Source organism: Capra hircus, chromosome 20 (genome assembly GCF_001704415.2).
Source record: "Capra hircus breed San Clemente chromosome 20, ASM170441v1, whole genome shotgun sequence".
Taxonomy (NCBI): Eukaryota; Metazoa; Chordata; class Mammalia; order Artiodactyla; family Bovidae; genus Capra; species Capra hircus.
Genome location: NC_030827.1, coordinates 19,403,691 through 19,429,380, shown reverse-complemented (window position 1 = coordinate 19,429,380; position 25,690 = coordinate 19,403,691). Strand labels below are relative to the sequence as shown.

The following is a 25,690-nucleotide window of genomic DNA, read 5'->3' as shown; positions in this document are numbered from 1 at the left end:
AGCAGTGAATTTTCAGGATGATTATCTAAGGAATGTAAGAATGTGTCTCTAACCCTCTAAAAGTTTTATCCAAGAATCAGTTAATAGCCAGAATAGTCCACTGAGACCATAGCACTTGAATCATCTGCCTTGAGTTCAGCTTCATCATTTCAGCCTCAGCTTTTAACAAAGGCTGTTTTTATAGGAAAATATTCTGTGACAGTTCTATATGGATTTGTTGCCAGCATGCCACTATGATAAGGTTTATTATGTTATCTAGAGTTTCTCAAGAAGCCCCACATGGAAAAAAACAATGTTAGAAGTTAGTACCCCCAAACACATTGTTTTCCCTAAAGAATTGATACATTTCTTCTTCTTTATTTTTACATTAATGAGAACAAATTAAATTGCCACACTGGCCCACTGTGACTGTCATAGTTAAATTCAGTGGCATTAACTATGAAGATGTTTGTGCTTTTTCGTCTTTGCTTCATGCCAATTATATTTTTCTTATATTATACCAACCTGAAATCTACCTTGTAAGCCATCTCTAGTTCTTTCATGGAGTGACATGTGGAACATATATACACATATAAACAAAACTATGCCTTTAATTTCAAAAAGCTCACCCAATATATTGACAGGAGGTCAAAAAATAAGTCCACTGTGACCATTTCATTACCAACACCTTTTCTTTAAACCTTGCTGGAGTAGGTGGGAGGAAGAAGGGGTGCATATACATCTACAACACTGAAAGAATGACAGAACACTCCATACAATAAAAGTTAATAACTCAGGCTTAAAGAGGGATGATTTATTTATCTTCTTGATACAGTTTCCATGTAAAACTCAGGCTGGTGGCATCAAACATATGGGCCATGGCCTCACTCCAAACTGCTGAAGCTCATTCTGGATCACTAATGATTTACTAAAGCTCACTCACCGTTGCTGCCAAGACAAAGAGAGTGTATTGAAATGTACACTTCAGAGCCAAATTCAATGCTTTCTTGTCTAAGAAAGGTGAAGCCAGGACATGACAGCAGAAGAGACATTTAACAATGGGAGTGGAAGACCCTGGAGAAACTTTAGAGAAAAAAAAAATCCCAAATAAGAATGCAAAGAGGTGTGTAGCTGCTACTGTTTTGGGGTACTTGGAACACAATCCCTACACACAAACAAAACCCATAGATACCAGCATGAACATGACTGTAGTAGACAGAATTCTAAGATGATCCCCAATGACCCAAGCCCTTTCACTATTCTCTCTCTTGAGAATAGTCAAAATCTGTAACTTGCTTTTAAGCAGTGGGATATGAATGACAAAGGTGGAGGATTTTGCAGATGAATTAAGGTCTTTAATCAGTTAACTTTAAATTAATCCAAGAGGAGATTATCTGGCGGGGGGGAGGAGGGGAACTGTTCTAAGCAGTGAGCCCTTCAAACCAGGGCCTGGAAGTCAGAGATTCTCTAGAGCTCTCCTAGAGTAAGTAATTTTCATGTATTTTATAGCTGTGAGGAAATAAGTTCCCAGCACGAGCTGAAAAACTGAACCATTCCCAGCATGAGCTGAAAAAGTGAAACGAAGTCTCTAATGGGACTCCAGGCTTGGCTGACACCTTGACTTAAACCTTCTAAGACCCTGAACTGAGGACCCAGCTAAGCCAAGCCCAGCTTCCAGACCATGAAAATCCATGAGATACTAAATGTAAGTTGTTTTAAGTTGCTAAACTTGTGGTAATTTGCTTTAATGCAATAGAAAGCTAATAAAAGGCACCATGTTGAAGGCATACATATTTCACATGGACATATCAGTACAAACTCACTATTTGAACAAAATTGGAAGAAAAATCCTGGGTGTTCACAAATGAATATATACATATGTACACACATCTGCAACACTCAAATCTGTCATCAAGAGAGAAAAAACAAATGTTCCCCTTATCATCATCTCCCCAAATTTACCCCATCTTTTGTCCTACTCATCTTAAAGACAAATACATTCATTTAGAGGTTCAACTAGAAACTTAAGACTCATCATTCATAATTAATTGCTCCAGAGCACTTCTAACACATTATCACCAAGTCCTATAACTTAATTTTAACACTTTTCATCACATTCTTTAGCTCTATCTCTATTAGTACTCATGAGCTTTTCTTTGAAACAAACAAGGCTTCTAACTGATAGTTCTGTCCACGACTTTCTCACCACCCCCCAAGTCTACACTCGCATCCAATCTTGGATGCGCTCTCCAGAACTGTTAATGGCAAGGGAACCCAGGAAGTACAAAGACAGTAGAACTGGAGTGTGATATGACGGGAAAAAAGACAAGAGATGAGACACCAGGTAAGAGCAGGAGATCAAGTGGACATATTTCCAGATCTTGTTCTGGACAGAATACTATCCTAAAATCTATGGGAAACCATTGAAGGATTTCCAACAGAAGAGTGATAAAGCAAAACAAAACAAAACTCAGCAGACTCTTCTACTTGCAGGAAACCATTTTTTAATTTGAAAATGAAGTTTTTATCATGAATCAGCAACTTTCTTGAGAGGCAAAGCTGTTTACTGACTCTGTGATCTTGGCTAGATCAGTTAAGAATCTTAATTTTTTGTAAACAGATTTGGAAGCTGAAATAATAATTACTGTAAGGGCCTGGTATAGTAATGGTTCAATAAAACAGTGCTGGCTCCCTCTCTGCCCATTAGCTCAATGGTGAGACATGAGACAATACTCATTCTGTCCATTAATAATGAATGAAAGCTTGCTGAGTGAGTTGGATCTTAGGGAGTGGACAGTGGACACATATGAGAACAATAGAGTTAACATGTACTAGCAACTAATGAACAAAGCTAGGAGAAAAAGAAGGCCATGCTGTCAATAGGAAATATTTTTATATTCAGACAATTCAGTTAGTACAGATTGCAGAAATAACTTCCACTAACTGATATAAAATGACAGAGAATCTGGGTCCTCTCAATGCAAATGGAAGGATTTCTATACCTCTCTTTCTACAATTCTTAGACGTGAAGAAATACTTGGAGACTGTTTGTCCAACCGCAAATATTCTTGAGAATAAAGTGGTCACATCTAACCACTACTCTACATTCATTTTGCTGAAAGTACCTGGGGCTGAAACACAATACTTCTTCCTCTCCTTCATTTCTTACCCCTATGTCTACAGAATATATATTCTTGGGGAGGGGGAGAGAAACATATTTCATGGACCCAAGTCTTGAAGAAATCTAATTCTAATTCTCTAGTTTGTGGCTGGGAAGGAAAAATTTTGAGACTGTAAGCAGACAGCAAGAGAATATTCCTTTCATTCTCTATACCCAGATGACACAGATTTTTTTAAGGATGACACATTCAAGGGGATGACTGGGCAGATTATGAAGCAATCTGGTGGTCACATGTGAACAGCCTTTTTTTTTTTTTTAAGGCCATACTCACATTTTGGACTGTGGTTGTTTGAGCCATAAAGACTTTAAGTGTTAGAGCTGCTAGCTAAACAGCTCATCGGATGCAGGAGTGGGATTTGCCTCTCCAAATATGTTGAAGCCTGGATTGAGCCAAAAATCAGGAAGAAAGGACAAGTTCTTTTGTCCAGGGCTTAAAAGGACTTGAAGTTCTATCAGGCTGAACCGCGTGAAGCTGGCAATATCTGATAACGTATACCTACAAAGATGGCTCACCCAATACATTGCAGAAGGAAAAAGGAGAGGAACGGCTTTAAAATACTGGTTAGATGATCCCGATGTATCTCTAGACTAAACTAATATATGTACACAAGCAAAAAAAAATCTGCTACTATAACCAAGACGCATGACTTCTGCATTCCTTCTAAAGGCTGGTTTGTGAATCTTTGAAAACTAGTGACTTATGCCAGTACTTCCACTCTAACAAAACGTTCTTAAGTCAAAAAGATGTATTGAAATAAAAACATCAAGTAGTATAATACAACCCAACCTGGATACTTTGTTCACAATTGCATTTATGAGAAGACTCAGAATTGGTAATTCCAATGAAATATTAGTGTTCAGAAAATGTCCCTTCACTCTACCTCTCGGCATTTCCAGGTTCTTTGCACAAACATGTCTATTTTCATGACACTACAGGAAATTTTATCACATCAATTCCTTCCCCATACCTTGAAGAAAAATTGAAATATGAAGACTGGAGAATTCTAATATGCACCAGAAGGAAACCGCAGCTGCCAAAAAGCCTTCTTATTGCAGAAACAGCCACTTAACATGATTGGAAAGACTGGAGATAATAGAGTTATAACCCAAGAGTGATAATATTTTTGGAAGAAAAATAACTTTGTTTCTTCCTACTGGTTCTTTCTTACCTATTTTAAAAGTATTTGACAAATCCAAAGCAATATTTTATGTAAAACATAACCAGCAATAGCACAATTTTCTCAAAGAAAGGAAAATATGATTCCAGGACTGGGTTTTTCTCCTGACTCTGTGGAGCTCCATAGCTGATCTTCTCTACCTTCAACTGGTCCCAGACTTTCTAACCTGACTTGGTGTTCCCCTGCTCCCTTGCTCATGTACATAGAATTCACATAAAGCAAATGACGCATTCACCTGTGACATGACTCAACTTCAACTATAATTTTTTAGCCTGAAGCTTTGATTCTTTCTCCTAGACCAGTAAAAATCAGATTCTTTAAAGAGTAACTCTATGGAGCAGCATTTGGGTTCCAATCTGTTAAGTGCACCGGGAATAAACATTCATAATGTCCTTCCTTACCAGGTAATATAGAAGGCTCCTAGTATCTGATAACCTTTTCTTTCCGTATATTAATGATTAATACATAACTCCAGGGAGTGTCCACAGATCCTAAGCTCTTCTCCTGATATGCCAGTCATGGCAGGTTTATTTCCTTACATATCCATGACCCATTACTTCATGGCAAATATATGGGAAAACAGTGGAAAGAATGACAGAGTTTAATTTTGGGGGCTCCAAAATCACTGCAGATGGTGGCTACAGCCATGAAATTAAAAGATGCTTGCTCCTTGGAAGAAAAGTTATGACCAACTTACACAGCATATTAAAAAGCAGAGACATAACTTGCCAACAAAGGTCCATCTAGTCAAAGCTATGGTTTTACCAGTGGTCATGTATGGATCTGAGAGTTGGACTAAAAGAAAGCTGAGTACCGAAGAATTGATGCTTTTGAGCTGCAGTGTTGGAGAAGACTCTTGAGAGTCACTTGGACTGCAAGGAGATCCAACCAGTTCATCCTAAAGGAAATCAGTCCTGAATGTTCATTGGAAGGACTGTTGCTGGAGCTGAAACTCCAATACTTTGGCCACCTGATGTGAAGAGCTGACTCATTGGAAAAGACCCTGATGCTGGGAAAGATTGAAGGCAGGAGGAGAAGGGGATAACAGAGGATGAGATAGTTAGATAGCATCACTGACCCAATGAATATGAGTCTGAGTAAACTCCGGGAGTTGGTGATGGACAGGGAGGCCTGGCATGCTGCAGTCCATGGGGTTGCAGAGTCAGACATGACTGAGTGACTGAACTGAACTGACCCATGACAACAAACTGTCCTTTGTCCAGAGTTCATGCTTTGAATGAACACAGTGAAGAATCTGTGTTTTGCTTGACAAAGTACAAGGCGAGCATTCCTCCTTAGGTTCCATCAGCGGCTCCTCCTCTCCCGTGGGTACTTTAAGGGTTGGTATTCCCCTGGCCTCTGTCCTTATGCCACTTCTGTACTGACATCCCTTCTTTGGGGGCTCTTATTGATGCCCCTTATATTTTGCTACAAATTCCCAAAACAACCTACGTCATTCTCCCATTCTTCTGATCTCTGAACTCTGAAGAATTGAAAGAACCAGAATTTGGAGTTAGAGGACTCTGGTTTGGAGCTAGGTAAATCTACAAGTTCAGCAACTTTGCTAAGTATCATTTTTCAGGTCTGTATTTAGAAACAAGAATGTTTACCTCAAGGGCTGTTGAAAGGAATAAATGAAATATGGTCTTTGTAAAGCCCCTAGGAATTCATTAAAGCCCCTAGAGAATTAATCAATAAATGGTTGTGTTGAGGAGACGATGTTGATAATGATGATATTTCCTTATTAACCAGACATTTCTATGTGTATGTTCACACGCAAACTCAAACTGAATTCATCAGTTTTTTTCACTTGACCTGATCAGTGATACTGTCAACCTCTAGATGACTAACCATTGTTGCTAAGTACTTACATATCCTAATACTGAGTGATAGGATGAAGGGAAAAGAGAAAGATAAGATGACAAAGAAGAAAACAAATACATACTGCTTCCCAGGTGGTGCTAGTGATAAAGAACCTTCCTGCCAATGCAGGAGACATAAGAGCTGCCAGTTTGATTGCTGGGTTGGGAAGATCCCCTGGAAAAGGGAATGGCTACCCACTCTAGTATTCTTGCCTGGAGAATTCCATGAACAGAAGCTATAGTTCATGGGATTGCCAAGAGTTAGACATGACTGAGCAACTAACATACTCCCACTTAGGTATCCTAATACTGAGTGATAGGATGAAGGGAAAGGATAAAGATAAGATGACAAAGAAGAACATTAAGACATACTAACTGATATATACATAGTGATATGAAACTATACATAGAGCCAAAAACATACACATAGAACCAAAATACATGAAAATATGACAATAAAAAGATTTGAAAGCAAATCTCTTTGCTAACACTATTCTCACAACTTAACATGTTAACAAAGTACCTAAATTCTAAGAAAATGAAAAGTTAGAGAATTATACTTGTAGGTATGATTTATAATAATATGGAAATAGACCATTTACTAGAGAAAATGAGCTTTCAGAAAGAGAACCCCCCCCCCAAAAAAAAAGAGTAAGGGGTGTTTATTGCTGCTGTTTGGTTTGTTTGCTTGCTTGCTTGCTTGTTTATGAGGTATAACAAATGCAAAGGAGTGGTAGTATGAGTTAGCAGATTATATACAAATAGACTTAACTATTACAGGCAAAAGCTCATGGTAAAATATGAAAAAACTAATAGAATTGATAAAAAGTAAGAAAAAGCTTAGGCGGGCGAGTTTTTGACATATTTAAAACATGAAGCAAAAGAGTGGTATTTTGTACAACACACACACAGACACACACACATTCACAGCAGTGATTGAAAGAATGTTTATGTATAGAAATAACTGTGATTAGAAAATCAAACGGGAGGATTGTTATACAAGGTTCCTAGTTAAAGGTGAATGAATAAATGAGAAAAAAAGAAGAGAAATAGAAAGAGACAGAGATTTGATCATGAAAAACAGAAAACTCATTCGCTTTATGATGTCTTTTAAGAGGAAATGATTTGAAGTGATTTTTCCACCTTTTACAAATGAGCTGAGAAAACTAATTTAACTACATTAACACAATGAATTAATGGTGGCCTGGAATGAACTATACCTCCCAATGTATTCACAATCAAAAAGCATTTTTATGCCTAATATGGTGGCACAAGTGATCTATCCAAAACAACAATACAACACTACAAATTGCGTATGCAGACAAGTATTTTAAAACTGTCTTAAGAATATTTTAACCTTACTCCCATCTATACAGCTAAAAATTAGAATGTAAGCTTTTAAATTCATCTTACGTGTCTAGGTAGTTATGGGTTAACTTCAGTTTTCAGAAATACATTTAACTTAAGAAATCCTTTTATCTTTTAGCATTAAGTCAGTCAACAAGTCACATAAAACACATTTCTAACATCTCTCTTAAATTCATTTCTTTCCTTTTGTTCTTACTGCCACAGCCTTAGTTTCAGACTACCATGGTTTATCCCTTATCTGTTTTGCTGCAATAAACACCTAAATTGCACCTCCAATTTCTTCCCACTCCATGCTCCACATAGCTGCCAGAATCAGCTTAAAAAGTTCAAAGCTAAACACATAATATTCCTGCTGAAAATCTATCAGGCCCTCTCTAACGTCTTTAGAGGAAAATTGAGAAACCTTTAGCAAAGTCTTGTTTCTTCTTTCTCCCATTCTCTCTGCTACCTCTACCCTGCTCAGCCTGACTGCATGTATATTGAACTATTCTCAGGCTGGTGCCTTAGAAAAAACTAATCATTAGATACTACAACCTTTAGCAATATACCTAAAAATTCCTTTTATTTAATAAAAATCAGATGACAGCCATATTCTGGTAAATAAACTGGCAGTGGACATTTGAAGAAAGAGTTATGATATTTCAGTTTGACCTTTATCCTTTGTAATTTACTTACATTTATTTATTTTACATTTTTTAAGTTATGAAAGTAGGATAACACATTTATAGGAGACTTGGAAAAGACAGAACAAAGTTACAGACAGTTCCACTGTACATTACAATTGTTTTTAGGTAGATAAATAAAGATTTTCAGTTACAGTTTCAGTATCAAACTCTCAAAAGTTAATAGACTGAATAGACAGAAAAGTAGAAGGATATAGCAGACCTGAAAAGCACTATGAACCAATTCAACATAATTAAGATTTATAAATTTTCACACAACAGCATGATACAAAGTCTAGTCAAGTTCCCATAGACTATAAACTAGGAGACAGTAGAACAAATTTCATGGTCTAAAGGTGTTGAAACCATTCAGAGTATGTTCTCTTATCACTGCGGGATTATGTTACAAATCAATATCAAAAGATATTTGAAAATAACCCACATATTTTCAAGTGCGAGGTGACACTTACCAAGAGAGATCTTGACTTAGTCATTGAAAGCCTCAATCAAGCTATAAGACTGAAAAAACAGAGAGTGTGATTAAAGAGAAGAAAGGATTTAAGTGAGAAATTAATATGAAAGATACTTTAAAAGTCTCATGGATTTAGAAATTAAATGTTCATTTTTAAATGATGAGTGTATCTAAGAAGCCATAACAGGGACATTTTGAAAATATTTATAACAGAATACAAATAAAAAGAGAATTTGTTGCATGCTGCTAAAGCTGCTCAGTGCAACTAAATACAATGTGGAATCTTGGATCAGTATGAAAATAAATAATGGACACTAGCAAAAAAATTTGTGAAATTTGAACAAAATCTGTATGTTCGTTAATAATACTGTAGTGCACATGCTTGCATTTTTATAAGCAGATTTTTATAATAGACAGAAAATCCAAAATACTCATTAATTAATAACATCAAATATTTAAAGCAAATGCTTAGACACAAGCAGCATCCAAACCAATAAACAGGCTGCCAGCCTGGTTGATGGCCAGTGCTGGTCTATGTATTCCTTTTCTACCAACCCTCTCTACGTCTTTAATAGATTCTTGATGGATTTAAATATTTCTGAAGTGTTTCATGAGCTCCAGCAGACGCTGTGACATTCAAAGGAGTATCTGATCCAACATCATCAATACTTTAATTTGTCCAATCAATTAAGAAAAATTTTTGGTCAACATTACATTGAACTTTCTGGCCAAGCTGGTCAACCAGTTCAGTGGTCTAGTTATTTCAGTTACTCATATAGTCGTGTCTTAAAGCTCACTATATTGTCACTTTGCTTATTTAACTTCTATGCAGAGTACATCATGAGAACACTGGGCTGGATGAAGCTCAAGCAGGAATCAAGATTGCCGGGAGAAATATCAATAACCTCAGATATGCAGATGACACCACCCTTATGGCAGAAAGCGAAGAACTAAAGGAGCCTCTTGATGAAAGTGAAAGAGGAGAGTGAAAAAGCTGGCTTAAAACTCAACATTCAGAAAACTAAGATCATGGCATCCAGTCCTATCAGTTCATGGGAAATAGATGGGGGAAACAGCCGAAACAGTGGCAGATTTTATTTTGTTCAGCTCCAAAATCACTGTAGATGGTGATTGCAGCCATGAAATTAAAAGATGCTTGCTCCTTGGAAGGAAAGTTATGATCAACCTAGACAGCATATTAAAAAGCAGAGACATTACTTTGGCAACAAAGTTCTGTCTAGTCAAGGCTATGGTTTTTCCAGTGGTCATGTATGGATGTGAGAGTTGGACTATAAAGAAAGCTGAACGCTGAAGAATTGATGCTTTTGAACTGTGGTGTTGGAGAAGACTCTTGAGAGTCCCTTGGACTGCAAGGAGATCCAACCAGTTCATTCTGAAGGAGTTCTGGGTGTTCATTGGAAGGACTGATGCTGAAGCTGAAACTCCAATACTTTGGCCACCTGATGCGAAGAGTTGACTCATTGGAAAGACCCTGATGCTGGGAAAGATTGAGGGCAGGAGGAGAAGGGTATGACAGAGGATGAGATGGTTTGATGGCATCACCAAATCAGTGGACATGGGTTTGGGTGGACTCTGGGAGTTGGTGATGGACAGGGAGGCCTGGCATGCTGCGGTTCAGTTTCAGTTCAGTTCAGTCGCTCAGTCGCTCATTCGTGTCCGACTCTTTGCGACCCTATGAATCGCAGTTGCGGTTCATGGGGTTGCAAAGAGTCAGCCACGACTGAGTGACTGAACTGAACTGGACTTAAAGCTCACTAAGAAGCTGGGTTTTCTTTTTTTTTTTAATAAAAAGTACTGTTGATATACTCTTCACATCAAGTGTCCAATTAAAAAACTATAAGGTATTACAATATGTTTAGGGGACCTGAGAAGTTTTCACTGGAAAAATGATGTTAGAGCTGTGATCTGAAGTATGAATAGATGTTATCAAAGCTATTGAATGGGAAGGAAAGGGCATCTGTGGTAGATGTGAAGAGAGGCCCTTGTGTGGGCAGGTTCAAAGACACAAAGATTGGTCTGGTTTTTTGAAACTATAGAGAACATTCTCTTTCCCACAAACTGTGGATCTTCTGACTTATTGGCTATTTCAGTTGGTATATATGTCAGCTTCTTAGTTATTAATATAAGTATGAATGTCTTATACCCACATTCTATACAAGTATCATCTCATACTACTTATTACTTCTCAAAAAACCTGCTAAGAACAGCATGAGTATTTCTCAGTATTTGATGATCTTTATTCAGTATCTGTGGGGCTTCCCAGATGATAAACAATCTGGCTGCCAATGCAGGGGATGCAAGAGACACAGGTTCAATCCCTGGGTCAAGAAGACCCCCTGGAGAAGGGAATGGCTACATTCTCCAGTATTCTTGCCTGGAAAAATCCCAAGGACAGAGGAGCTTGGCAGGCTACAGACGATGGGGTCTCAATGACTCAGACATAACTGAGCACACACACATATTCACATTTAGTACCTGTACTAGAAACCTCCATGATGAGCAGCTATATGATTTGAGTAGAGACCCCTGGCTATTGGTCATTAGATAATAACCTGATTCTCAATACAACCGAAAGACCCCAGTTGGTGGGAATGATTCCAAGTGGTAGTAAAACAAAAATGTATATAGAACACTTCCAACTTTCACTTTTTATTCTAGTGGTTTTAAATTCCTTCCAGATGAGCTGGAAGCATACCTGCCTGCTAACAATAACAGTAGGCAAATGATCACAGTACTGCTGTGAATTTGAAGCAATCTCAATAGACAAAGGCTGTGCCTCTCTAATTGTTTTCAGAGAGGAGGATTATAAATAGCTTAGTGTAAAACATCCACCTCATTTTGAGTAATTTCTACCATTTAACTGATCTACAGTTAGGACAAATCCATGTGTTTATCAAGGCTACATTAGTAACTGGTTTATTCTGGAGCATTCTACTGAAGTAGACAATCTATGAAAATGTAGAGAAGTAGGTGATCATGCCAGAAAATCAGACAGCTGGATACCAAGACTGAATTTTCTTATTCCTTTGATTCCATTCTCATGTCATGAATAAGTGGGACCCAGTTTGGGCTATGGTATCCCAGAATTCTGAGCCAACCTTGAGGGCTAACCAAGTTGGATTTTCTTGAGGGCTACGTTTGTAGGGCTTTCCTGGTAGCTCAGCTGGTAAAGAATCCACCTGCAATCCACAAGACCTGGGTTCCATCCCTGGGATGGGAAGATCCCCTGGAGGAGGACATGGCAACCCACTCCAGTATTTTTGCCTGGAGAATCCCCATGGACAGAGGGGCCTGGTGGGCTACAGTCCATGGGGTTGCAAAGAGTCAGACACGACTGGGTGACTAAGCACATTTGTAGGGACCAACCAAGTCACAAAGCAACATTTGAGGGAAAAACTGGGGAAAGAAAACCTAAAATGTAGCTTCTCTAGAAACCAGGGAACAAATAGGGTATCCAAATCAAAATAGGGTAACCAAATGAGAACAAGGTTTTTACATTGAATAGTGGAGATGAAGTTTAGAGGAGTTCTCCAAGCTGGAAAATGCAGCTATATTTAGCAGAGCACACACAGCATTCAGCACTAAAGGGAAACTACTGGTAAGAATGCTATTTGAGGCTCCAGTGCTGATGGACTTCCAATGAAATGCCTTTTGACATCGGGTCATCACTATGTAGGTTTATAATAGCCATAGTTACAAGCACATTCACACTTATCTAATGCTTTATATACTGTAGGAAAATTATTGAAAACATACACACCATTTCACAAGTATCCTTTTGAAAGGTCCATGGAGAGATAGTACTTTTAATTTTCAGAGTTAACACCAATGCATTCTTCTAAACAATTCATAATTCCTTTAACTTACTGTGAATCTTGAACTGACAGCATTTCCTTCCTTGGATTTGCCGATAGGAAGCTCAGAACCAAATCTGTGATTCATTTCTACCAATTACTCAAGAATCAATGGCATGCATTTCTGCTTCCCTATTGCATACTATTTTCAGGCACTTACACGTTCTTCTGTTTGACAGCTTCAATTTACCTTTTACGAAATTGTTTTGTGACATAATCATTTGCTTTTGAGGGAGGAAAGAAAAGTCAGATATAAATAAAATAAGTTAACCTAAATAAATGGAAAATATTAGATTTTTTAAAAAAGAAAATATATCTTTTGTTTATTATAAAAACAACAGATGCTCATTTTAAAGGAACATAAAACATCAGAGATCTCTGTTAACCATCCTCTCTTCTCATACCTTTAACAATTAGCGTTTGTTTGTTTTTTCCTTCTGGGGGGAAAGTATAAGCATATCAATAACCTCAGATATGCAGATGACACCACCCTAATGGCAAAAGAGGAACTAAAGAGCCTCTTGATGAAAGTGAAAGAGAAGAGTGAAAAAGTTGGCTTAAAATTCAACATTCAAAAAACTAAGATCATGACATCCATTCCCATCACTTCATGGCAAATAGATGGGGAAACAGTGTAAACAGTGGTAGATTTTATTTTGTTCAGCTCCAAAATCACTGCAGATGGTGACTGCAACCATGAAGTTAAAAGATGCTTGCTCCTTGGAAGAAAAATTATGACCAACCTAGACAGCATATTAAAAAGCAGGGACATTACTTTGCCGACAAAGGTCCATCTAGTAAAAGCTATGGTTTTTCAGTAGTCATGTATGGATGTGAGAGTTGGACTATAAAGAAAGCTGAGCACCGAAGAATTGATGCTTTTGAACTGTGGTGTTGGAGAAGACTCTTGAGAGTCCCTTGGATTGCAAGGAGATCCAACCAGTCCATCCTAAAGGAAATCAGTCCTGAATATTCATTGGAATGACTGTTGCTGAAGCTGAAGCTTCAGTACTTTGGCCACCTAATGCGAAGAACTGACTCATTGGAAAAGACCCTGATGCTGGGAGAGATTGAAGGCAGGAATGGTTGGATGTCATCACCAACTCAATGGACAGGGGTTTGAGCAAACTCTAGGAGACAGTGAAGGACAGGGAACCCAGGCATGCTGCAGTCTATGGGGGTCGCAAAGAGTCAGACACAACTGAGCGACTGAACAACAACTCCACTCCTATGATAATATGCATACACGCATGTCTATATAAACAGGCACACACATATACACTCACATAACCTCGTATGTATAAATATGAGTACTCATAAAACACACAAGTGAGTGGTAGTATATTCTATCTGGCCCTTAAATTATTTTTTCAGTTAACAACTCATAGGGTTTATAATTATATTTCAGTTCACGTAGATCGCTCTCATTCTTCATCTAGTATTCTTCTGTTGCAGATATTACATAATTTATTTTACCAATTCTCTACTGAAAGATATTTGGCTGGTTTCCTACAGATGTTTACTATATATGCAACATTGCAATGTAGTACCTCTTTGCTTCTTTGTTCAATTATATTCTTAGGTCAAGTTCCCAAGGATGACATTACTAGATCAAAGGTATACGCATTAAAAATTTTCCTACACGTTATTTGATTACCTCCCAAGATTTTCCTAATTTATACTCTCCACTAAGGCATATTAGAAAGTGCCTACCTCTCCATGCCTTCTGCAATCCTTTTGAATTATTCATCTTTTAATCTTTTTCTAAAATATATGAAAAATTAAATGAAATTGCTGTTTTAATTTTTATTTTTGCTTATCCACAAAGTAGAGAACCTTTTCAAATGTATATTGTCATTAATCTTTCTTCCATTTTGAATTACCTCTTTATGTCCTTTGTCTATTTTTAATCTTAAGTTTTTAATAATTTTATTATTGATTTCAAGTGATTTTTAAAATGGTGTTAGGTAAGGAACTTTTTTATTTCAAGAAATAAACACCATATTTTAAATACTTTATCTTGCTTTCACTAACTGGAACATCGCCCTTATTAAATTCTAAATTTTCATATATACATAGGTCTCATTCAGTTCCATCAAACTTTTTTTATTCCTAAGTTAATATCATGTTATTTCAACTAAAAGAATATATGATATGTTCTGATTTTATCTGCCTAAAGTGTTTCATTTTTTAAAAATCTCATTTCAAATGAATCTTTCAGTCACTTCAGCGAGACTATTACTCCATTGGAAGGTGATGTTCTTACAATTGTTCCCTTAGTGAATTTCAATGACTTAGTTCACTTTAGAACACAGTACCTTAAAGTTTGTCAATGGAGGACCTGTTGAGAGTTTGATAAATGTTCTCCCCAAAATATGCACTCCCCTTTTAACAGATCCTTTAGATCCAAAGGGGGCTTCCCTGGTGGTGCAGAGGTTAAAGCGTCTGCCTGCAATGTGGGAGACCTGGGTCCGATCCCTGGGTCAGGAAGATCCCCTGGAGAAGGAAATGGCAACCCACTCCAGTATTCTTGCCTGAAGAATCCTATGGATGGAGGAGCTTGGTGGGCTACAGTCCATGGGTCGCAAAGAGTCAGACACGACTGAGCGACTTCACTTTCACTTTCACTTTAGATCCAAAGAACCCAGTTAAGAACTTAGTCTGTAAAGGAATCTCTCTAAAGAAAAATGGCGACATGATTCCATTAGAATTATTTTCATTCTGATGCTGTTTTCATATAAGCTAGATTTTCAGCCTTCATAATTAATATAATTTCTGCCTTCATAGTCTTAGTCAAATGATAGGCTACTTCTCATCCAGTACCAACCCACATATATCTCGCAGTATGATGAAGATTACCGGACTGGGAGTTTCAAGGCTAAAGTCTGAGTTCTGTCTTTGAATATGTACATGCGTCTATTCCTGGGAGAATCTATATTTTCTTAGATCACCTATAAAATGAGCAAAATATCACCAGCTCTGTTATTTCATAGAGATTATTAAGGAAATCAAATATACCCTCTCTGAGAGAGCACAGACTGAAAAGGCAAGGTTTCATTATTATTTCCTCATTTAAAAGCTCATTATTTGATGAGCGTCTATATAAACCATGCTCTCCACAAGGTCCTACTGTGCTTAATGAGGGAGACAGATACAAAACTGTAATTGGTAGCTGCTAGAACAGAGATTCATGCAAAAATGCAATGTGGAAGCCCAGAAGAGAAAAAGATTCTTCTGTTTGTACCAATGTCCACTCAAGTGGTAATATATAAACTAACTTTGAAAAGTTTCATGAGTTTTTTCAAACAGATAAGGAGGAGGTGATGCATGGGGAAAGCAACTGAGAAAGAAGAAAAAGCTTCAGAAAGAAAGAAGTGTAAAAAGGCACAGAGAGCTTAGCACAGTTCAGTGTGGTGATTTTTATGAGGTTTACAGAAGAGGATGGATGGCAAGACTTTCTGTGAGAAAGAGACTGGGCTAACACTTCAAAAAGTCAGACTAAGAAATTGAGATTTTGTCTTGCAGGCAAAAAGAAATCATCCAAGCATTTCAGACAAGGGGATGAGATTGGGTGGCTTGGAGTGTAAAATAGATTACAGTCAGGGGAGATCAGAGTTGGAGACCTTTTAGGAAGTTATTGCAACAGTTTAGGAGACAGATGAAAATTACAGTGGAAAATACAAGAGATATTTCTGAGGTAGAATCAAAAGATCTTGATGTCTCTGAAATTCAAGAGTTAAGGGAGAGGAAAAGCCTAAGGATATCACTGGCTTGAGACCACTGGATGAACAGTGACAACACACACTGAAATAGATCAACAAATGTAAATGTGTATTCAGATGAAAAAACATACCTTATTTCTTATTTAATTTCCGAAGTGGTTTGCTAAGGGTCATGGTGATGGTGGTATGTGAGTGTATGGGGTCAAATCAATTTAGCTGATGAATTTAAAAAAAAATGTGAAATGCCCTCTTCTTTGGAAAAATTTAGATTTCCTATTTTTAAATGTAGGAAAATGTTCTTCAGGGTAAAAATAACCACAACATCTTTTGAAATATAATAAAGTGCTATTTGGTATAATCCCTTAGCAACATTCTTGCTATGAGCCTGGACTAGCAGCAATCAAGTTATAGACTCACATATTGCGTATTTTTAAACTTGTAGATGGAAAATAAGCTGTAAGAGGGACATAATTATACCCCTCTTAGATTTGAGGCCTTTGAATAACTACCAAAATTTACTAACAGGGTTTAGTCTTTCTTGATTATTACACTGCATGATACTTAAGAAATCTTCCCAAGATACTTTTTGAAAACCACATTATTAAAGTTTGGAGATAGAAATTAGTGACCAATTCATTACTGGATGTACGTGTGTGTGTGCTGTGTATGAATGCATCCAAGTTGGAAAGAGAAAGAGTATTTTGTTTTCTGAAGTGGTCTCTCTTGCCAATATCTGAATATCCCATTTACTCACAAATGCCTTTTAAAAGTAATTTTTAAACTTTTGGTTTCAGGCTATAACCTGGGAAACGGGGACAGTCATTGTTAAAACATAGCCACAATGAGAGATATACAGTAGCTATAAATTGTAGTTCTTATTCTTCCTGGAAACTATTCTGTAAAGTAATGTAACCCCGCAGGATACATGTTTCTTCAAGTGTAAAAGCTGGGCAGTGGTAGCCCAGGTTAGCTTAAATTTAAGTCCCTTCCCATCTTGACATTTCTACAGAGTTAGCATAGTTTTGGAGAAATGTATCTTGTGGATATTGCAGGCTATAGATTTCCCTGTCACTACTCCCTAAGTGGGCAACTGGACCAAGATGTTTCAATCAGAACCAGAGAAGGGCTTACCTATATTCCATGCTTGGCAGATAGGTTCTTACCTTTTTTTCTCTTCTACCTCCTTCCTCTCACCCCTTTCCATCCCATACTTGGAACGTATACAATTTCAGAACAAAAAATGTAATGGATTCATGATATTTTTCTTCTGATGCACCAAAAGTCTCAGAACACACAGAAACATTGAAATCAGTGCTTTTTTTTCTAAGTCTAATACTGTTTTGCCCATATGTATAGGAAATGTGAAAACATTAATTTTGCCATGCTTTCTTATTCACAAAATATTTAAATAATATCCTTAATGTCTTTACTTATTAAAATTTAAATATGAAAATTTGTCAGCAACTCCCCATGTCTAGCAACAAGTCTGTTCTCTGTGAGCTTATTTTTTGTTTTAGTTATCATTTTTCTAGATGATACATGTAAAAGAGAACATTTGGTACTTGTCTTTCTCTGTGACATTTCATTTAGCATAATGTTCTCAAGGTCCATCCATGTTGTCAAATGGCACGATTTCATTCCTTTTTTAATGGGTGAATAATATTCCTTCATCTATTATCACAGTTTCTTTACTCATCCATCACTGGACACTTTGACCATTTCCATATCTTGGCTATTATAAATTATACTGCGATGGACATACAAATGCATACACATTTTCAAATTACTGTTTTCCTTTTCATTGGGTACATACCCAGGAGTGGAATTTCTGGATCATATAGTATTTGTATTTTTAATTTTTGAGGAACTTCCGTACTGTTTCCTATAGTAGCTATACCAATTTACATTCCAACCAACAGTGCACAAGTGTTCCCTTTTCTCCACATCCTCACCGACATTTGTTGTTTTCTTGTGTTTTTGATAGTTGCCATTTTAACAGTTGTGATGTGGTATCTTACTGTGGATTTACTTTGCATTTTTCTGATGATTAATGATGTTTAGCATTAATTTGTTACTGAGAATATACAACTCTTGCAGATTTAGAAAAGACTGATCTAAAGAAAATATTCTGTTGTGTAAAAAGAAATTTAATAAGTAAATCATTTATCAGTTTAAACAGTTGTTATACTTTGAGGAACTACTGGTTAAAATGACTAATTTGATATATATATATTAAAAAGCACTAATTTAAAAAATATTTCATTTGGTTCTCTTCGTAACATAAAGGCATTCCTCTGGTAATTTTATTTCAAATTCCTTTCACATTGTTTAAAAAAATGGATCTACCTTGTTAGATACAATTTAATATAAAATTTATTCAACATACCTACATTTCCAGATGGAATCAAAAGAATGGATCATGAAATGTCTGAGGATTGCCTCCTTCCTATTTATACAATTTTTTTTCATTCAACCAAGTATATATACATCTTTCTCTTTGCTTTACACACTGTAACTAATTCTTGGAATTTTAGTCAAGATCGTAATATCTGGAAATGCTGCTATACATTCTAAAACTAGCCTTTTAAAAGACACATTTTTCTCAATAATCCATAGGGAATCATTCATCCATCCATCCATGAGGCTTTTTCAGAGACGTTAACTTGACAGACAGCTTAAGCCTTCCACCTAGATGGCTTACAGGAATACACACACAAACATACACTCCTTGCCCATGTCTCACATGCTTATTTCATCTTAGACGATCATTGAAAACAACCTGAAATCTTCTGATTATATGTGATTCTCTGATAATGCACTTCTTATATTTATCATTATATTATTGTATAAAGTAAATAGATCCACTGGTTTGCCTCTCCTGTAATCATTAACACAAGTGTCATGGCCAGGATTGCAGAAGTTAAAAATAAGGGTTAAAATCTCTCACTGCTTCCATAGCTTATGCTTTCTGTCATTTCTTTTCAAAGTAGATTTAAACCGTATTTCATATTTGGTTCATTTGGGCTTTATGAACTGTAGTATCAATCAATATAAACTTCATATTCCATTTTATATCTTTCTTGATTCTGTCAACACACCCAGGTTCTGCACGCATTTATTTTAGCAGCACCCATCACCTATGTTGAGTCAGGAGACTTAGGCTTTAGTTTTAGCTCTGACACTCAAAGGCCATGCGTTACTGAACAAGTTACTCATATCCTCTAGGTCTCAGTGTTCTTATCAATAAAGTGGACATAGTACCATTTCATCTCAGTGTTGTTAATGAGTTCAAATATTAATGCAATTTGGGGATAATTTTTAAGCATTGCTACTGTTCTCTTTAAAGAATGCAAGTAATAACCACACTTTCTTGTAAAAGACATTTATTTGCAAAAGCAACTATATTAAGGAAATTTTGAAATGCAGTGTTCAAGTGTTTGGAAAATACATAAGTGATGTAAAGATCCTTAAATAGAACAACCATGATTTATCAGGTGAACCACAGTGGAAGTTATGTGTAAATGTTATACAGCTTAGTTTTTGGTGAACCATTTAACTAACAAATTTCAAGTAGAAGAATTAATCAGTGTAGAGAACAGAGCAAAAAATAAATTCAAATCAACAATGCAATACCTCTGTTTCAATTAGCTCATTTTTCTCCCTCCACACTCTCAAACATATTGTTTTATTTTAATAAATGAAGTTAATTAAGAGGCTCTACAAAGTCAATCAACCCATAGAGTATGTACACTAGAACTCTTATTCTTATTTAATGTTTACTAATGGCTGCAGCTTCCCTGGTGGCTCAGTTGGCAAGGGGGCTGCCTGCAATGCAGGAGACCTGGGTTCAATCCCTGGGTTAGGAAGATCCCCTGGAGAAAAGCATGGTAACCCACTCCAACATTCTTGCCTGGAGAATCCCATGGACAGAGGAGCCTGGCAGGCTGCAGTCTATGGGGTCGCAAGAGCCGGACACAACAGAGAGACTAAACCATATAGCAAGAGCTCAGTCTCATAATCTTTTATCCCTAGGTCAAACATACAAAGTGCCATGCTTGCCTTTATTCCATTTTGAGGACCCACATATATACTGTTCAGCCCAAGTGGAGAACACCCACCTGTTCAAAGAGTAAAGCTACATATGGGTTTTAGCAGTCTGGACTCTAAAAATGAAACTTGCATATTAATTTTACAAACATCTGCAAATCACACCAATCTTTAGCATTTAAATTGATCTGAATTGACATTAGTAACTATAATTTTCACTCTTCTTATCTAACAGGTACGATGACATTACCAGGAACAATGTCTGTCCTTCTGTGGCTAAGACGAAGGCAGAGGGTGTGAGGACCTGCGTGTATGCACGTCAGGGTTGGGATATTCTATTTGGCTGGATTCCCGCTGACCATAGTGTATACAACCCAGAGAGACATGCTCATTAAAGAAAGGAAGGAAGGGAATCGAAGACAAGGGAAGGGAAGGAAGGAAAAAGAAAGAAAGAGAGGGAGAAGGGAAGGAAGGAAGAGGGAGGAGGGATGGCTGGCTGGAGGGAGAGAAGAAGGAAACTCAGAAAAACATATTTGAACACTATTAAGATTTTCTAATAAATCCAACCTACTGTCAATTACTGTTGGACAAACAATTCCAGTCTCAGGTTTTCCTGTTTCCATACTCAACCCTGATGTACAGTTTACAGTTGCCCATCAGACAGGTATGTGGCTTGCACTGGCAGTCCATCAATGTCTGCCCAAGCCTAAGAGGTGACGAGAGCCCTGCTTTGCCATTAGGTGTGCCAAGGATCTGCAGCTCCTGAAACATTTGTGTGCGCGCCTGTCCGTGTGGGGGAGGGGATTTGTGGCTTTGAGGGCCCGGGACACGGGAAAAAGGAGCTGTTTCCAGTTGCCAGGAAAGGGACTGAAAAGGGGCCCAACTTCCACCACCGTTCCTGAGTGGAGAGAATCTGGAGCTAACTCCTCAGAGCAGCTGTGTCTCGCTCTTGGAATATTTTCCTGGAGTTGGAGCGGTAGGCATCTATTAAAACTCCGGTGAAATGCCACTTCTATGCCCCGTCTTCCGGAGCACGTTATGTTAAGGGGAAAATCACTGCAATCAGATCTCTACGAACTCGCCTGCTGCTAAAACGAGGTGCTTTCTTTCTGAGATTCTGCAGGGACCATTCGATACACACATGCTTGCACACACCACACACCGACAGTGTAACTCCCACAGCATCCTCGCTCCCGCCCTCCTTCCATCTCTCCCTCCTTTCCTCTCCTAAGGATTGCTGAACATTTTGCTCCAAACTCTCCAAGTCACCCACGTGTTTGTTCTCCCCTTTCGCTGTCCAATTTACTTCCCGACTTGACAGAGTTGTTCTCAAGCTTTTACTGCAATTGTAGGACCAAGCTTTCTCGCCCATTCCCCCACCCCTGCCCCGCCACCCCACCCCGCCTTACTCTGGGGTTGTAGACAGATTACTGGGTGTTTTCCTGGCTCAACGCCCCCCACCCCACCCCTCTCCTTCACCAGCCAGAGAAATCGGAATTCGCCTCCTAAAGTCTCACTCGCCAGGGTGGGGTGGAAGTGGGTGGGGAGGGGAGAGGGATGGGTGGTCTACACGACTGGGAAGCTCAATCTCTCTCTCTCATACACACATGCACACTCAACATTGATGCCGTACTTTTGGGGTCTCTTACACACACCTGAATAGTAACCTTTCAAGCAAGGACAGACACGCCCCTGCTGGCCCTCCCGCGATGCCCAGAATAGAATTTGGCCCAGGGTCCAGGAAGGCATGGGTAAATGGACCATCGAGGAGATTCTGAGAGCTGGGGAGGTGACCCCTTGCCTGAATAGGGGAGGGGGCGCTCTCCACTCACCGCCTGAGTCCCTGGAACGACGAGGGCCAGGACATCCTGGATTTCTTCAGGCCGGGCCGGTGGCCGGTCTCCACGGCGTAGGAGGTGCGGTCCATGGCGCGGCAGTACAGGTAGCGCTCGGTGTCCGAGTAGCCGCGGTGCCGGACGCGGCCGGTGGCCCCGCTCGAGGCGTAGCGGCCGCGAGCCGCCCCGGGCGGCGGCGGGGGCGGCGGCAGGGGGGGCGGCGGTGGCTGCAGGGGGCACTGGGGCTGGGGCGAGGGCGGCGGCGGCGGGGGCAGGTGGTGAAGGGGGTGCAAGAGACGGAACTGGGGCTGCCGGAGCGGGTACTGGTGGTGCTGCTCGTGCCTCCAGAGGTGCTTGGGGGCTTTGAGCGCGGCCCCGCCGGCGCCGTCGCTGCCCTCGCCGCTGCCCGCCCGGGCCGGCACGCTGCTGCCCTCCGCCTCCATCGTGGCTCTCGGCTCCGCGCCCTGCTGCCCAGCTGGGTTCACCACGCCGGCCAGAGCGCCTCCCCGATGCTGCCGCCGCCGCCGCTTCAGGAGCCGAGCTGAGGCTGGGCTCCGCTTCCCACTTGAAGCCGCCAGAGGCTCCAGACGACCGAAAGGGGGCTCTGCCAGCGGGAGAGGTCACAGAACACGACAGGGCTCCCTCCACGGTGCTTGTGCCACAGGCACGCTCCTGGGCTCCCCAAGTCTCCAAGACTAAGGCGCGAGATGCGCGGCTTCGCCAATGGTCGGTGCTCCCTTTCTTCTTCTCTTCCTTCCTCCCGGCGCCGGCGGTGATAGCAGGAATTGTTAGCAGCTGGAGCTGCAGAAGCAGCAGCAGCAGCGGCCAGAGGAGCCGCCTCCTCGGTCCAGGGCACCCGAACCTTGATCCCGGAGCTGCTGAAAAGTTGGACAGCTCCTGACTGGTGAGCCTGAGCTGTGACTTTCTCCACAACCACCCCAGCCAGTCAGGAGTCAGACCTGTCCTCCTGATCCTTCCCCTTCCCTTGCCCCCGCCTCCCTCCCTCCACGGCCCCCCACTGCCCCCGAGGTTTCCTCTTCACCTCCCGCTTGCCTCAGTCCTCCTGGAGAAATGGAGTTGGGTGGGTCCTGGCTGATTATCAGAGCTTGTTGACGATGAGCCCCATGCTGGAGCTTCCAGAGAAAAGGGATGTGACCTGGCAAAGCTGGCAAAGTTGCCCTGGATGGTGTATGCATGCGACGCTGAAAAACTGGATCTGGGCGAGGATCCAATATTAGGATTAATTCAGTCTCTTCCCCTGACATAGGATTAAGTAGTATGTGGATCATAGCAGGGAGAATACCCAAAGTTTCTTCTTAAAGATCTTCCCTCCAGCTGGTAGCTGTGTTGCTGCTGCTTCCGTGATGAAGATTTCCAGGAGTGGTCCGAGTTGGAAATCAAGGCAAGCCCCCTAGGTTGGGTTATCTTTTCTGTTACAAGCCTCTGGTTATCTTCAGTGGTTTCCACCATAAGCACCTGCTTGCAATTCTGCCTTTCCAGCCACTTTCAACAGAACACAGCTCTAGTACCAATGTGTTCTAAAACATGTTGTATCATTATTAGTCCACAGAAATTAGTCACATTTGACACTAAAATCCAACCTCAATTTTTATTTGTCTTCCTTTAATTAGTATTTCCCTGCCATGTTAAATGTTTTGGAGAAACCAAGAGAATTTCAGAATAATAGATACTTTTTCCTTTACCTTTTAAAAATAATGCTACACTACTTACAGATCACACGTCATTTACTCACTGTTAAAATAGTCCTAAAATTAGTCTTTGTGGGAGTTACCACAGAACCGTCCATTATTTGAAATATAAATACATTTAGGGCTCACAATGGCTTGTTGGCAGCATAATTATTCTGTTCTCTGCACACACTCAATCTTCACATAATTGAATATGCACATTTTAGGCACACCATGTAGTGAATACCAAAATATCAGAATCAGGAACCACATCACAGACTCTCCAGAGTGCTGAAAATTCAGTGTTCTCCATACAGTGAATGATCAGTGTAAACACCAATCAGGAAATAACATCAACAAAAATAAATGCAAACTTTGCTCGTTAGTAAGGGCAGTTTATAAAATGTGCAAGCGTCCCCTCTAACTGGGAGCAATTAAATTTGCTATTGTGCAAAAAGACCCTCGGTATCTCTTTCTGGGTTTTTTCCCTTGTTTTTGTGTGTGTGTGTATGCATGTGTGTGTGTGTGTGTGTGTGTGTGTGTGTGTGTGTGTGTGGTAGGAAATGTCCCTTCTTCCAACATTTTGGTGTTGGCACTCTGACATATGTGTCTTTTTCACAAACCTGAGAAACGCTGTGTCCTGAGAGGAGCAGGGCAGTCTCCCATGTGCCACTTTCCTCTTTATATGACCAAAACCGTAGTGATACTTGACTGAGGCACTCTCTCTCCCCTTCACAGACCCAACTGTGACTAACTGCAGTGGCCAACGCATTTTCCCTGCCTAGGAAGGTATTGAACTGATATCTTTCCAAACATGTAAGGAGAAAAAAAGAAGTGTTATGGAGTATAAATTGCTTTCCCCCCCAGTTCATTGAGTTAGTAACAACTGGAACCATTTCTAAGAAGTGTACACATTTCTTCTTTCCTCTGAAATGCTTACCACCTTTCCTCTCAATATATCTATGACAAAATATCTTTATATGTAATTCTTATGTTCACCCCTCAAGTACTACTAGTACAAGCAATTTATGGTCTCCTTTCTAGAATAAATAGAATAATTGAAATCGAAGCTGCTTCTCTAAAACTGTCAACTTTTGACTTCCTTTTAATTTATAAACATTTTCCCTATATTCTCCATTTATTTATAAAATGATTTCTTTCTTTTAATTATATAATTACAAGTATATATTTAAGTATAAAAAATAATTTAAGTACTACGTTCTAATGTGTTCCTAACTTAGAGTTTTCAATTTCTCTTATAATTCCACAAGGTTATTGATTTCATAGTTAATTGTATGATATCTGAAGTAAGACAGCTTGCATTCTAGCCTATCACCTCTTATTCATGTCACCTTAGGAAATGGCACCCCACTCCAGTACTCTTGCCTGGAGAATCCCATAGAGGGAGGAACCTGGTAGGCTACAGTCCATGGGGTCGCAAAGAGTCGAACACGACTGAGCAACTTCGCTTCTAGCTGAGTTATGAACACTTCATTCTCTTAAAATGCAAGATTGTACTATTACTATTTCTCAGAGTCTGCTGATTACTGAGTGAAATAATAGCACAATATCTTATATACAATAAATGTTTAACAAAAGCTAGAAATTTGATTATTCCTGCCAGACTTGGAATAATCCTAAATATTATTTTCATCAGTGGTCCCCAACTGTGGCTGCATCTAGGGAGTATCACTTGGAGGACTTAAAAATGTCTGATGCTGAATGCTAGACCAGTGATTTTGAACTAGGATGTTATCAGAATCACTTGAAGAGCAAATCAAGCATGCAAGGCCCTGGTCCCTTGAATTAGGATACGACACT

At 39.3% G+C, this 25,690-nt stretch overlaps 1 protein-coding gene across 2 annotated transcripts in view; it reads right to left on the bottom strand.

The window, feature by feature from the left end:
- PDE4D (phosphodiesterase 4D) overlaps window positions 1–25,690 on the bottom strand; it is a 1,264,832-nt gene that overhangs the window by 952,294 nt on the left and 286,848 nt on the right. Inside the window, exon 1 of one of the 2 annotated variants that reach the window (XM_018065510.1) lies at window positions 22,179–22,290. The exons of the other annotated variant lie outside the window; for it this stretch is intronic. Within the exon in view, the coding sequence (XP_017920999.1) occupies window positions 22,179–22,273 (95 nt within the window). The 5' untranslated portion in view covers window positions 22,274–22,290. Of the gene's footprint in view, window positions 1–22,178; window positions 22,291–25,690 lie in introns of those variants that run through there. 2 annotated transcript variants of the gene reach the window in all.